At 33.3% G+C, this 15,033-nt stretch overlaps 4 protein-coding genes across 4 annotated transcripts; all 4 read left to right on the top strand.

The window, feature by feature from the left end:
* Positions 1–170: 170 nt before the first annotated feature.
* On the top strand, positions 171–2,505 carry LOC108568578. The gene is made up of 2 exons (XM_017929754.1): positions 171–1,224; positions 1,283–2,505. Exons 1-2 carry the CDS (start codon positions 445–447, stop codon positions 1,742–1,744), a joined length of 1,242 nt encoding a protein of 413 aa, XP_017785243.1. The 5' UTR covers positions 171–444; the 3' UTR covers positions 1,745–2,505.
* Positions 2,506–4,460: 1,955 nt separating this feature from the next.
* On the top strand, positions 4,461–6,030 carry LOC108568564. The gene is made up of 2 exons (XM_017929735.1): positions 4,461–5,281; positions 5,338–6,030. Exons 1-2 carry the CDS (start codon positions 4,502–4,504, stop codon positions 5,809–5,811), a joined length of 1,254 nt encoding a protein of 417 aa, XP_017785224.1. The 5' UTR covers positions 4,461–4,501; the 3' UTR covers positions 5,812–6,030.
* Positions 6,031–7,388: 1,358 nt separating this feature from the next.
* On the top strand, positions 7,389–14,287 carry LOC108568551. Its single transcript, XM_017929722.1, has 7 exons — positions 7,389–8,175; positions 8,231–8,398; positions 8,454–8,653; positions 9,456–10,257; positions 10,312–10,766; positions 12,886–13,666; positions 13,729–14,287. Exons 1-7 carry the CDS (start codon positions 7,399–7,401, stop codon positions 14,173–14,175), a joined length of 3,630 nt encoding a protein of 1,209 aa, XP_017785211.1. The 5' UTR covers positions 7,389–7,398; the 3' UTR covers positions 14,176–14,287.
* Positions 9,239–10,868, top strand: LOC108568622. The gene is made up of 2 exons (XM_017929820.1): positions 9,239–10,257; positions 10,312–10,868. The coding sequence occupies exons 1-2, from the start codon at positions 9,478–9,480 to the stop codon at positions 10,771–10,773; spliced, it is 1,242 nt and encodes a 413-aa protein (XP_017785309.1). The 5' UTR covers positions 9,239–9,477; the 3' UTR covers positions 10,774–10,868.
* Positions 14,288–15,033: the final 746 nt, after the last annotated feature.

Raw genomic sequence — 15,033 nt, 5'->3', positions numbered from 1 at the left:
TAATTTCGCAACATTTAGAAAATTCCGCAATATCCAAACTTCATTTATAATACGAAACGTGCCTCAAATAGATCTGTATGTATTCTATTACGTTCAGTAAAATATGGATATTTTTCACGCTTTTGCTAATGCTATTTTTGAAGCTACGCGTCTTATCTGCGGCACAACAACAAATAACATTATTATTATCAAAATGTTGATTGTCATTGTGACGAAGTTTGGAGCCTGATGTTTTAGTTACGTAACTGTTTACACTGATGCTGCTAGTGCTGATGAAGATTGTCATCATTTTGATGCATTTAATTGGTACTGGACAAGCTAATAGAGAGATATCAATTGTCATACTTGCGAGCGATATGATGGATGGAACCGGGGGAAGGGATTGAATTGAGACAAAATCCATTTTGAGCCAGTTATCATCAGTTTAGAGCACGAGCAGCAAATATGAGTTCACTTGAACCAAATGTGTTATGTGAGGATTATGTCAAGAAGGTGCTTCAAGATATTGTCGAGAAGCAACAGATACACGTTCCGGAATACACGATATGCGCAGGCTCCGCCAAAGGCGACGGTTTCCTGAGTTTTATGACCAAAGTCGACGTGAAGAGCAAAGATAAAGATCTTCACTTGATCATAAAGTGCGCCCCAAAATCTGAGGAGTTTCGATCCATTGTTCCAATACGTACCTCTTTCCTCCGGGAGATCGATTTCTACGAGAACATCTATCCAGTCATGGATGAGTTCCAGAAGGAGAAGGGCATCGAGGATCGTTTCGAAAGCATTCCAAAATTGTACAAATCCATTCAAATGGATAAAGAAGAGATCATCGTGCTGGAAAATATACGAGAACACGGTTTCCAATTATGGGATCGGATGAATCAGTTCGACGATGCCCATTTCCAGATGCTCTTTAAAGAGTACGCCAAATTCCATGCCATTTCGTTCGCCCTCCAACATTACAAATTGGAAAAGTACTACGATTTGAGCAAAGATTTATTCGACATGTTCACGCCGGGCATCTTCAGCTTCGAGTTTTTCACGGCGTACCAAATGAGCATCGAGCAAATCAAAAACTTCTACCAGGACGACGAAATCAAACGCGACCTTTCGCAGTTGAAGGACAACGTCATGAAATACTTCGAACACATTATCAACAATAAAGGTAAACAAGTCGTCATCACACACGGCGATTGCTGGAGCAGCAACATGATGTTCAAATACAACGTATGTTACAAATCCGTATATGGTAAAGAAAATCTTCGCATATTCGAATGTATTTCAGGATCAGAACAACCCGGAAAAACCCACAGATCTCCGCTTGCTCGATTTTCAATTGGTTAGGAAAGGTTCTCCAGTCTTGGATCTCTCAAATTTCTTCTACGCTGGAGCTCCAAAACACCTACTCAACAAACTCGACCATTACCTCAAGTATTATCACTCAGTTCTTTCCAAGCAGCTGAAGATGTTCGGAATTGAAGTGGAGCATTTCATCACCTTCGAGGAGCTTAAGAATGACTGGAAGATCTACAGCAAGTTCGGTTATCTCAAGGCCATATTATTAATCAAGGGGTCGTTGAGGGAACCCGACGAAATCATCGACAACGCAGATTTAAGCGCGAACAGCAATATGTCCTTATCCGAAACATTCTGTTTGGAATTCAAAAATCAGGAACAAATAAACGAAAGGCTCAAAGATCTGACCGATCATATGCTTGAAAACGGTCTCATCCGAGTTGAGTATTAATGTGTGCAAAATATTCAAATAGATTACTGAAATGCACAACTCATCCTCACTTGTTGTTATTCACATCAGATGTATCTGAGCAAATCTCGTGCACAAATAATTATTTAAACAACATACGCACACAATGCATACGTGATACATTTATCAAAATTCAAACAATATGCAAAGAATGCTCACAATTAATTTGTTAGTTATATATCATCATCTTATGATTCTAAATCAACCATTAAATTAAATTACGACAGTGGTGGTATTGTGATTTCCCAATACGCGCAGATTTCAGTTTGTTGGATATACTTCCAACATTGCACCTGATACCCCACCACTATGTATAAATCACACTCGAATCACTATTGAAACTCAAATCATATATGTGATTTTTAACGATTTAAAACGATGTAAATATGCAATACAGAGAATGGTAATTGTTAAGGGGTGGCGTATATGTGAGATTGTTGCTCATTTAGCCAGAAAATACAAAATATATACATGATGTTTACAAATTAGAATAAAAAAAAGGTTTTTTTTATGGTATGTGCTTATATGCAAGCTGAAGAAAAATGATGAACAATGGTGTGTGATACGTAATATAGACATTAAGTTAATTGGTTGGAGAAGGTTTGGGTCTGGGTGAAGGAACATAGGTTTGATGGTGCTTAGAAATTTTGCTATTTCTGGGATTTTATTTTTGGGTTTGCGAGTGCTGGCGTCATGTCGGCCTTGGAGTTTGTTGATAATGTCTGAGATTTTGGGATCATATATGTGTGCAAGTTATGTTTCTTATAATTAAAATAATTAATTTCTAATCATTTTTTTAAACTAATAAATTGGAATATCATTTTAATTTCATTTATTAAATTGGATACATTCACTTTCAATATTTAGGTAATTTCCAAAAGAAAACCTTTGAAAACCTTCGTTGTAAGTTGTGTAACTTTGAAAGCAAGTAGGGAAGGGATTGAACTGAACCAAGATCAAATTAGAGCACAAGCAGTGAAAGTGTATTTTGAATAATATTATCTTTACAATCAAAGAGAAATCTAAATGGGATATTGACATTATGTTATTATAATAAATATGTACAGAAAGTTGAAGAATTTAAAGAATTTATTGATTAATGAAAAAAGAAACGACGTTAATCAACGAAAAGTAATGTTTTCATAAATAACATTTATGTGGCAAAGTTGATTTTCAGATAAGATAATTAAAAATACATTAGCTGTCCATTAATATGAGAATATTAAATATAATTGCTCGAAAACGATTTCTGTTATTAATCAAATCACATGTAATTAGTCGACTTTTTAAAGCAATACATATTTTCTTTATCTATATTCTGACAGAATAATATTATTGTGTAATTTTTGTTCTAATCATTGCACAGATATATGAAATTAGATCTCCACTCGATTTCAACAGCTAAAATCTGTTATTATTGTGCCTCAAATCAGAAATGTTTTATTTTTTCCACTATCGCACATTACAACCGCAATATATTATTTGTTTGTTATCAGATACTAGAAATGAATGTTACGTTACAATATTATGCCAGATATAATAACCAAAATATTTGCTTTTCTTTAAATTAATTTGAGATCATAATAGAAATAATGAATATCTTATATAAACAATAAAATCTAATCAGTTAGATAATTTAAACAAAATATAATTAAAATTGTATTAATTTGTCTATACTTTTTGTTTTATATATATAGTCTTTAATATTCATGATATTAACGAAACAAATATTGTTCAAATTATGTTAATATCTAATTAAAAATGCAATTAACTCGGTATTTGAAGGATATTTGTAAACATTGAATAATTTCATTGATTTCTCAAAATACCAAAAGCAAGCAGATTAAATAATTATTTATCATAGTTAAGTAATTAGACTTAAATTTTGTCAGATATCTAAGTTAATAAACCAGCTCGCATTATGCGGTTGTGCCAATACTATTTGAAACCGGACAAATCGAGGACTTTAAAGCTAGAGAGAAAAACGATCATGTATACAAACGCAACAATAATTTATTAATTAATTATTATTCTGATCGTGCCAAGAGTCGTAATCAATTGTATTAATAATTAAACTAATTATTTCTAATAATAAGTATGAGAAGTGTGTAATAATATAGTTTTTTTCCACTTGATCTATCACTTTGGAATTATAAATTAATGTGTTCATTCATTCATTAGTTCATTCACATTGTTTTTGTTGAAAAATAGAAATTCACATTTTGTGACCTTGAAAAATAACTTGTGAATTTTATTTAAATATTGAAAATTGTCATAAATTTAATATGGTTTTCTCTCTAATGAGAAATAGAGATATTTCTTTATGGATTAAATAATTATTTCGTTTTTTTCAATAGAATGACTAAAAGTTCACGATGTGGAAAATTTCTCTAATTTAATATTTTTGTTAATGTTTTTAAATATATCCATTATCATCCAAATGTTGATTGGGTCAAAGTTCGGAGCGTGTTGTTTTCGTTACGCAACTGTTCGCACTGATGCTGCTATTTGTGCTAATAATGATTGTGATGATGATTATGTAATTGGTTGTTGGTGCATTTGATTGTTAATGCGGAAACCGACCGAAAAGAGATAACAATAATGACCCCGAAAATGAATTATAACTATCGTCCTTGCGAGGCGATGTGATGGATGTAACCGGGGGAAGGGATTGAAATGAGCCAAGATCCGTTTTGAGCCGCATAACATCAGTTTAAAGCAAGAGCAGCACGAGCAAGTATGGGTTCACTTCAACCGAATGTGTTATGCGAGGATGAGGTCAAGAAGGTTCTTCAAGATGTTGTCGAGAAGGAGCAAATATCGAAGCCGGAATACACGATATGCGCAGGTTCTGCCAAAGGCGACGGTTACCTGAGTTTCATGACGAAAGTCGACGTGAAGAGCAAGGACAAAGACCTTCACCTGATCATAAAGTGCGCCCCAAAATCTGAGGAATTTAGATCTTTCGTTCCTATACGTTCCACCTTCCTCCGGGAGATCGCATTCTACGAGGACATCTATCCAACCATGGATGAGTTCCAGAAGGAGAAGGGCATCGAGGATCGTTTCGAAAGCGTTCCCAAATTCTATAAATCCATACAGACGGATAAAGAAGAGATCATCGTGCTAGAAAATATACGAGAACGCGGTTTCCAATTATGGGATCGGAAGAATCAGTTCGATGACGCCCATTTCCAGATGCTCTTCAAAGAGTACGCCAAATACCACGCCATTTCGTTCGCTCTGCAACATTACAAACTGGAGAAATACTACGATCTGTCCAAAAACCTTTACGACATGTTCACGCCGGGCATCTTCAGCTTCGAGTTTTTTACGGCGTTTAAAATGAGCATCGAGGTAATCCACAACCTCTACCAGGACGACGAAATCAAACGCGACCTTACGCAGTTGAAGGACAACCTCATGAAATACTTCGAACACATTATCAACAATAAAGGTAAACGGGTCGTCATCACGCACGGCGATTGCTGGAGCAGCAACATGATGTTCAAATACGACGTAAGTTACAAATCCACATGTAATAAATAAAATTCACATATTCGAATTCATTTCAGGATCCGAACAACCCGGAAAAACCCACAGATCTCTGCTTGCTCGACTTCCAATTGGTCAGGAAAGGTTCTCCGGTCTTGGATCTCTCTTATTTCTTCTACGCGGGAGCCCCAAAACATCTACTCAAAAAACTTGACCATTATCTCAAGTATTACCACTCGGTTCTTTCCAAGCAGCTGAAGATGTTCGGCATCGACGTGGAGAATGTCATCACTTTCGAGGAGCTCAAGAACGACTGGAAGACCTACAGCAAGTTCGGTTACCTCATGGGTATACTTATAATCAAGGGGGCCTTGACGGAAACCGACGAAATCATCGACATCGCAGATTTAAGCGCGAACAGCGATATGTCCTTATCCGAGTCATTCCTTCGAAAATTCAAAAATCAGGATCTCATAAACGAAAGGCTCAAGGATCTGACCGATCACATGCTCGAAAACGATCTCATCCGATTTGAGTATTCATTATTACCGTAATACACAACTCATCCTCACTTGTTGTTATTCACATCAGATGTATTTGAGCTAATCTCATAATAATTATTTAAACAACATACGCACACAATGCATACGTGATACATTTATCAAAATTCAAACAATTTAACATTCTTTGCATATCAATATTATTTTGCTAGTTATACAATATTATCTTATTATGTTCAATAAATGACCCATTTATTTACTCTTCAACAGAAACACAACACCAAATGATTAAATAGAAATTATTATATAGTAAATTCTGTGATCATTTCTGCTATAAATAATTGATATCATTTTTTCTTTATATATGTAATTACGTTATATTAAATAACAAACCAATTATAAATATTTTATTTAATTATATTAATAAATACATAAACATAATGTTTCTTAGCCTAACGACCAAAGTGTTTCTTTTCAGAATATTGAACAAAATATTGTCAATCTTCTCACTTTTTGTTATTGAAAAAGAGCAATTCTTTATTAAGAAATGTAAGCACAACATTAATATTTTACCAATTGTAAATAATTATCAAACAATAAATGACATTATTAAAAACAAAATTTTGATACTTAAATTTATTGAAATTTGTTGTGTTTTATGTAGAATTATGACTATCTGATATTTTATAATAAAAAAAGAGTTGCAGGAGAAATTCCTGGTAACATAAAAACTCATATCCTATATGTAATTTTTTTTAATGAAAAATAAGAATTAATGATGTATGTACAACACAAAATACAGTAAAAAAAATACATACCTTACGAAGATTAATACATATTTAAAACGTATGTAAGCAACATCCTTCTCGTAATATAATTACATTGCATTACTTCAAGGTCAAATTCTACTCGTGTTGTATTCATTCGAGATAGAAACAAGCGCATGTTTGATTATCAAATTAACTTCACTAATACATTTATTTATTATACTATTTACAAAATTCGAATCGGATTCGAAAAATAATTACGTACGTATAAATAATCTTTATGTAACATTAAACAAAAAAAAAACTATTTATTGCAGAATTTGTATTGCATTGTTCGACGAACAATTGACATTACAAAAAAAGTCTACTTAAAAATAGAAAACGTTTTTGTTCGTTTATCTTTAAGATGCAGGGAATTGCTATTTAAAGAGTACTGAGAATATTTACGTAATCTTAACACTAATATAAGTATTGTACAATTTAATATTTATGAGTACTTTATGAAATAAATCGACAGTTTCCAAATGTTAATAATTTAATTTTGTATAAGATGAATAAATTCAAGATGAATAATTAAACTTAATTTGCTACATTATATAATTTAGTAAATCTACGTTAAATTTAGAAACTTTACTGCGTTTTTTTTTGCAACTATAGATATAGTAAACTAGTAATTCGTGATAAAAATCAATTATTTTTTAATTGAATTATTTTAATCTATGATAAATATAGAAATATGATCGATATAATATTGTTTATCTGTAGAAAAACATTATTAGTAATGAAAAATCCAACGTCCTCATTACGTTTAAAGCAGGTGGAAGGGATAGAGCCAAAATCTATTTTAATCCAAAGCATCGAGCAAGTAATAGTTATGTCATCTCTACTAGAAAACGTTCTTTCGGAAGACGAAGTTAAAAATGTGCTAAAAGATGTTGTGCATAATGAATGCATTACAGAGCCGATCTACGCAATCAATATTGGTTCCAACAAAGGCGATGGTTACGTGAGTTTTGTAACGAGAGTGGATGTACATAACAAAGAAAAGGATCTTCACCTGATCATAAAATGCGCACCGAAATCGGACAAATTCAGAGCCTTCTTTCCGGTGCACGCAACCTTCGAGCGAGAGATCACTTTCTACAAGAACATCTATCCAGTCATGAGCGAGTTTCAAAAGGAAAAATGCATCAAGGATTGTTTTGGCAGCGTCCCTAAATTCTACAAATCTATCGACAAGGACAAAGAGGAACTGATAGTTTTGGAGAACGTACGCGTTCGCGGTTTCCAACTGTGGGACAAAAGGAAGCATTTCGATGATGTCCATATGAAGATGCTCTTCAAGGAGTTCGCCAAGTTCCACGCAATTTCATTCGCTCTTCAGCGCTGCGATCCGGAGAAATACAACGATTTGAGCAGAGATTTATTCGATTTGTTCACTCCGGGTATCTTCAACTTGGACTTTTTCGGGGTGTTTCAATCGTGTTTGGATCAAATCGAAAAGCTATACGAAGATGACGATATGAAACGCAACATCAACCATTTGAAGGAAAACGTGCTGAAATACTATGATTATACTATCAATAATAAGGGAACAAGAGTGGTAATAACGCACGGCGATTGTTGGAGCAACAAAATGATGTTCAAATACGTAAGTAACAAATCTAATAGTTAAAAAAATCTCCACATATTTGAATGTATTTCAGTATCCAGACAATGCGGGAATACCCACAGATCTCTGCTTGCTCGATTTCCAAATGGTCAGGAATGGCTCCCCAGTTTTGGATCTCTCCAATTTCTTCTACGCAGGAGCCTCAAAAGACCTATTAAACAAACTCGATGATTACCTTAAGTTACTCTATTCTCAAGGATCAGCTTGACAATTTCGGCATCAACGTAGAAGAAATCATTACTTTCGATGACCTAAAGAGCGACTGGAAAATGTACAGCAAGATAGGTTACCTCATGGCTTTGTTGATCAATAAAAACGTTTTGGCCGATGACGATGAAATGCTCGATTTAGTCGATGTGAGCGCTAACAAGTCGTCGTCTTTAACGAAAACTTTCCATCAAGAGTACAAGAACCAAAATCTTATAAACGAAAGACTCAAGAATCTGACAGATCACATGCACGAAAACGATTACCTTCGCTTTCACTATTAATCAAAAACAAAATAACAACTGTTTGTAAACAAAATATTTATGAAAGATTATGCACACTTTGCTATTCACGTCACTTGCATTTGAGGTAATGTCACGCAAATATAATTATCATGAAGTAATGATTATTATTAACGCATTAATAAAACATAAATATTTTGTTTGAATATTTAAAATTCATATTATTTAAACGTGATATCTAATGCATTTTCATTTATGTAAATAAGTGTATTACTTGATAATTACGACCTCACAAATATTTGATTTATTTAAATAAATTATATAAAAAAAAAAGTTCAAATTGTCCCACATACAAAAAAATAATTGTTTGAAATCGTATTAGAATCGTATATTTGTTTTTTTTTTTTCAAATTTTATACCCAAAATAATAAAATAAGAACAGAAAGTTATAAATTATTTCTCATTTACAAATTGTTGAAACAGTATTTCTATTACGTAAATAATCAAATTAGATATATATTTAAAACTCGTATATTTTGATAACAATAAATTCAAGGTCAATAATTTCGCAGTTGTTACATTCTATAATTTGTATAATATTCATTGAAACTCTCCATTTCTCTAAACTGTTCGTAGTTAATTGTAATTTCAATTTAGTCATACTGTGTCAATTGAAATGTTTTTCAAATAGTAATTATATCGGTTATCTTGAGATAAACATTTGTTAGTATCTATCACGTCTATCCAAATTGCGTTTGATGCGGTGGGAAGGGATCGAGCTGTAAACAATTTCAATCAAAAATACGCCAGTTACGTTCAGCGGCGCACAGCTATGTCACCTCTACCACAGAATGTGCTTTCGGAAGATGAAGTTAAAAGCGTGCTTACAGATGTTGTGCAGAAGGAATGCATTTCAGAGCCGGTCTACGCAATCGACGCTGGCTCGAACAAAGGTGAAGGTTACGTGAGTTTCATAACGCGAGTGGACGTGCATAGCAAAGAAAAAGATCTACACCTGATCGTAAAGTGCGCACCGAAATCGGACGAATTCAGGTCCATGTTTCCGGTGCGCAAAACCTTTGAGCGAGAAATCTATTTCTACGAGAACATCTATCCAACGCTGAAAGAGTTTCAAAAGGAGAAACGCATCAAGGATTATTTCGACAGCTTTCCTAAATTCTACAAATCCAGTCTGAAGGAGAAGGAAGAACTTATTGTGTTGGAGAACATCCGCCTTCACGGTTTCCAACTGTTGGATAGAAAAATGCAATTCGACGATGCGCATTTGCAAATGATCTTTCAGGAATACGCCAAATACCATGCAATATCGTTCGCTCTTCAGTACTGCGATCCGGAGAAATACTACGATTTGAGCAAAGATTTACACGATATGTTCACTCCGGGTATCTTCAGCTTCGACTTTTTCGGCATGTTTGGCTCGTGCTTGGATCATATCGATAAACTATACGAAGACGAAGAAATTAAACGAGACATCAACCATTTGAAAGATAACGTGCTGAAATACTTCGAACATATTGTCAACAATAAGGGTAAACGAGTGGTAATAACACACGGCGATTGCTGGAGCAACAACATGATGTTCAAATACAGCGTATGTAACAAATACAATATACAAAGATAATCAATGTATTTGAATGTATTTCAGGATCCAAACAACCCAGGACAACCTACAGATCTTTGCTTGCTCGACTTCCAATTGATTAGGAAAGGATCTCCAGTTTTGGATCTCTCCTATTTCTTCTACGCAGGAGGCCCCAAACATCTGTTGGATAAACTCGACGATTATCTAAAACTGTATTATTCAGTTCTCAAGAATCAGCTTGAGAATTTCGGCGTCGATGTGATGGAGATCATTACTTTCGAGGACCTGAAGAGCGACTGGAAGATTTACAGCAAGTTTGGGTACCTTCTGGCACTGTTGATCCAAAAAAATGCGCTGACAGAAGGCGATGAAATCCTCGACTTATCAAAATTGAGCGCCAATAAGACTATGACTTTAACTGAAGCCTTCCATCAAGAATTCAAGAACCAAAAGTTTATAAATGAAAGGCTCAAGAATTTAACAGATCACATGCACGAAAACGATTTCCTCCGCATTCAGTATTAAATAATGTAATTTCAAATAATAACTTTTTTTTTGTAAAATATAAAAAAATGTTATTCTCATCATCTTCTTACCATGCATACATAATTATTTTTCGTTTAATATTCTATATTCAAATTATGTAATTTAATGCTTCATTTTCATTAATTTACTTTTATAATTATTTATATTTGTAAGCAAATTATTATTTAAATAATTGATACCCATAAAAGTATTACATTAGTGCGTGCTATCAAATAATCCATTGATTTCTTCATATGATTGACAAAAAGACAATTAATGTATTTTGAAAAAAAAAAATGAAAACAATAGTACTTTGTACTTTTAACCTTTTTTTTTTCGTGAAAAATAAATGTATTTATGTACATACCCACATTAGAATCATAATAAAAGACAAGCATGTAGTGAACACAAAAAAAAAACTTTTTTTCAAACTTCTTTGATCATCAACGTATGATTAAGATGCAGTTATTGAAGGTCGCTGTGTGTTTTTTTTTGTATTCGTTATACGTGGAGAATAAATCATATTTTACTTTCACAATATTTCAACAATAAGAAACAACTTATTAGTTCCATTCTTCATCATTGTTTTATTTCGTTCTACGATTCTTTTTTAAGTCTTTGTGGTTAAATTAATAATGGAAATGTTTATTTCTTTATAAACTACCGTTACACATAATATTAATTATATATAACGTACATGCAATTTATACAACGAATTCCCATAATTCTCATATTAATTAAACAAGTTTACAGTAAAAATGTAATTGAAAACATAAACGATTTAATGACAAATAATTAACATCGTCATGTTATGGAAAATTTCACTTATTTTTTTTTTACAAATATTTGTATGTTGTCTAAGTTATGAGGCCATTTCATTTTATAAACATAATTTACTTGAATTTTGCAAACAATTAAGTAAAAAATACACTTTGAACTGTTGAAATTTTAACAATATTATCATTTTCGAAAATATGATTAATCTATATTAAAGCTGATGTCAAATAGTTTTTAATAGTCAGGTAAGTCTCTCACAAATTCTCTTAAAATAAAAACGTTCGTACACGTACATACGTTCCATTTACTACATTTAATAACTCCAATTAAATGTAGTAACACTTTTAATTGACTAATATTAAAATTATGTTTTCATAACGTTACACGTGTGTTCTCAGATGCAATCATAACTTTAAATATTTATCAATGTACAGTAATACTTTTCATTCGTACTCTTTCATCAATTATTCAAGTTAAATAATAGAAGGAATTGTATTATGGTTAATGGGAATTTATCAAGGTTGTGTACAAATCACGTGGATAAATTTTACAAGAATGTTAATTGCATTGCGGTTGATACCAAGTTAGCATCTTTGTTCAAGATTAATAGTACAAAATAAACTAATTCAGGTTGTAAAGTATGTAAGTTATAACAAATATTTACAAAATGAGACTATATAAAAAATAGCCTGTGTTCATCTAAGTGTGCGTTATCAGCATTTGTGTCGGTAATTAATGTTTTTCATATGGTCATCAAGCAATTGAGATCAATTGAGTTTAATATCAAAAACAAACGAAAATTCCTCTGCGTAAAAAAGGAATAATCATAATCTTTATTATGTTTGTTTCAACGCAATGTAATCCAATCCATAAATTGCAATCAGTTTTGTCGATAAGCGGATAATGTGTGTCGAACGTAGTTTTTCTTTTGCTTCGGTCAGATCTAATCATATGTAAACTTTAATCAGAGTTGGCCTTTACAATCATTTGCTCTAAACAATAAACAGATATACTGATGTTCGCGTGCAGACAATAATCCGACAAAGATTATGTAATTTCGAGTCGGGAGTGAGATGGCAAGGTTTTTGTTTAATAATTATCTATTTGTCAACCTTTAATTAGGTTTTTTCTTTTACAATTTTTTTGTAATTCAAATGCGTGCATGTTGGGCTCGAAAATAAATTAGCGTCTGTGTGGACCCCTCCACGTTTCAAGGACCATTGAAGAGGCGAACTGTTGGTGGGAGGTGATAATGCTACGTCACTTTTGTGTTATAGTTTGAATGATGTTTGAAGCAAGATTTTTGTATCGTGCGGACAGTTAACGAGCAATCAGCGTCATGGGAAGCATAGGGAACGTGCTTAGTGAAAAGGAAGTGAAGGAGCTCATGGAATCCGTGCTCGAGAAGGAGCAGATCATCGATCCTAAATTGAAGATATGCTCTGGGTCGAATCAAGGCGATGGTTACCTGAGCTTCCTCACTCAGGTCGATATCAAGGGAAGGAACAAGGATCTTCACATGATGATCAAGTGCGCACCGAAAGGCGAAGATTTCAGGAAAACTACGCCTCTCGATAAGCTCTTCCAAAGGGAAATAGATTTCTACACGCAGGTGTATCCGGCATTCCGCAACTTCCAGTTGACGAAGAACATAGAGAAGCCGTTCAACAACGTCGCGAAATGCTACAAAACTGGAAACGAGAATCTGCACGAGTTTCTGATTATGGAGAACATTCGCGAGAAAGGCTACAGGATGTGGAACAGGAAGGTTCAAATGGACGACAATCATTTAACGTTGATCTTCAAGACGTACGCCAGGTACCACGCAGTTTCATACAGCATGCAACAGCAGCAACCTGAAATCTACCAAAAGCTGAAAGAGTTGTGGAAAGACGTATTTGCTGTCGACGAGAACAAAGAAACGCTTGAGGGATTCGTTACATCTGTGGATAAGGTCAAGGATTTATTCGATCCAAAGGCAGAGAAAGAGATTTACGATATCATGGACAAATTCAGCATAATGGACGTGTTCGTGATGAATGAAAAGGATAAGGGCAATTTCAGTTTAATCACGCATGGAGATTGCTGGTGCAATAATATGATGTTCAAATACGAGGTAATCGATTGCATCCTATTTCGGGCCAGTCAAATAATAATATTTTAATCTATGTATTTCAGGATGCGCGCGATTTGAATCGTCCGACCAACATATGCCTTCTCGATTTCCAAATGTCCGGCATCGGATCCCCGGTCCTCGATCTCTCCTACTTCTTCTACGTGAGTGCTTCCAAAGAAGCCCTCGACAATTTGGACAACTACCTGAAGATTTACCACGATGATCTCATTAAGTGCTCCGTTGCTCTTGGAGCGGATGCCTCCAAATTGATGTCATTTGAGGATCTGAAAGCCGACTGGAAGAAGTACTCGAGTTTCGGATTCGGCATGGCCATGATCATCGTGAGAGCAATGCTCAGCGAGTCAGATGAGATCGTGAATCTCGAGGAAATATCCAAATCAGGCATTTCAGTTGTGGACGCCTTCAATAGACCGTTGAAGAACGAGAATATCGTCAACCGCAGACTGAAGACCTTAACCGAGCACATGTATCAAAGGAAATTCATTTAAACACATTCAATCAATACTATATTTATAAATATACGCACTATAGTGGATTAATTAATCTTATGTGATCAAAACCAAAGTAGACTAACTCGGCAATATTAACAATTCCATAGTTATACATATTTTGTTTTTATTATGAATTTAATTCATAATTTAAAAAAAAAATGTATTTTATAATCTTAACATTAATTATGTTATTGTAGTATTATAGATATTCGATATTTATGTTTTATTAACTTGGAATATAAAAATAAAGAATTTATTGATTTTAATCGATATTTATTTTAAAAAAATTGATACACTTTGCTTAATTATCTTAAAAAAAATAATTATCAAATTAATTAGAAATTACGTGTAAATTCATAGAAATCCAATCCAAAGAATGTAAAATAATTATGATGAAATTCCATTAAAATTTTCAAAAATTGAAATTTGAAAATTAAGAATTATTAAAAAAGTCCTTAGGAAACGTGCATAATTTTAATTAAAGTAACACTTGTTGCATGCGAAATAGACTTTATTGGTCAAGGTTTTTCATTAATTGAACAAATCATTATATAATTATTTAAATTAATAATAATATTATTATCAAAAAAAAAGGGCTACTGAGCATAGGTCCTTCTGTACAGATTAAAATTATTTCTATAATTTATCAAAATATAGAAGACTTGTTTATACACGTTTACAAGTATGTTTGCTATCGATTACTATACATTGCGTAAGGATAAACATTGTTCGTGTATCCAAATCATCCATATAATATCGTCGCTGTGATATGTGGGGAGGGATTGAATTTAGTCACAAACTATTTTAACAAAGATTTGCTAGTTACCAAGAGTAGCGCGCAACTATGTGCTTGCA

This window comes from Nicrophorus vespilloides, unplaced genomic scaffold (genome assembly GCF_001412225.1).
Source record: "Nicrophorus vespilloides isolate i.1.1-1 unplaced genomic scaffold, Nicve_v1.0, whole genome shotgun sequence".
NCBI lineage: Eukaryota > Metazoa > Arthropoda > Insecta > Coleoptera > Silphidae > Nicrophorus > Nicrophorus vespilloides.
Note: the sequence above shows the minus strand (reverse complement) of the source record. Positions and strands in the feature narration are given on the sequence as shown.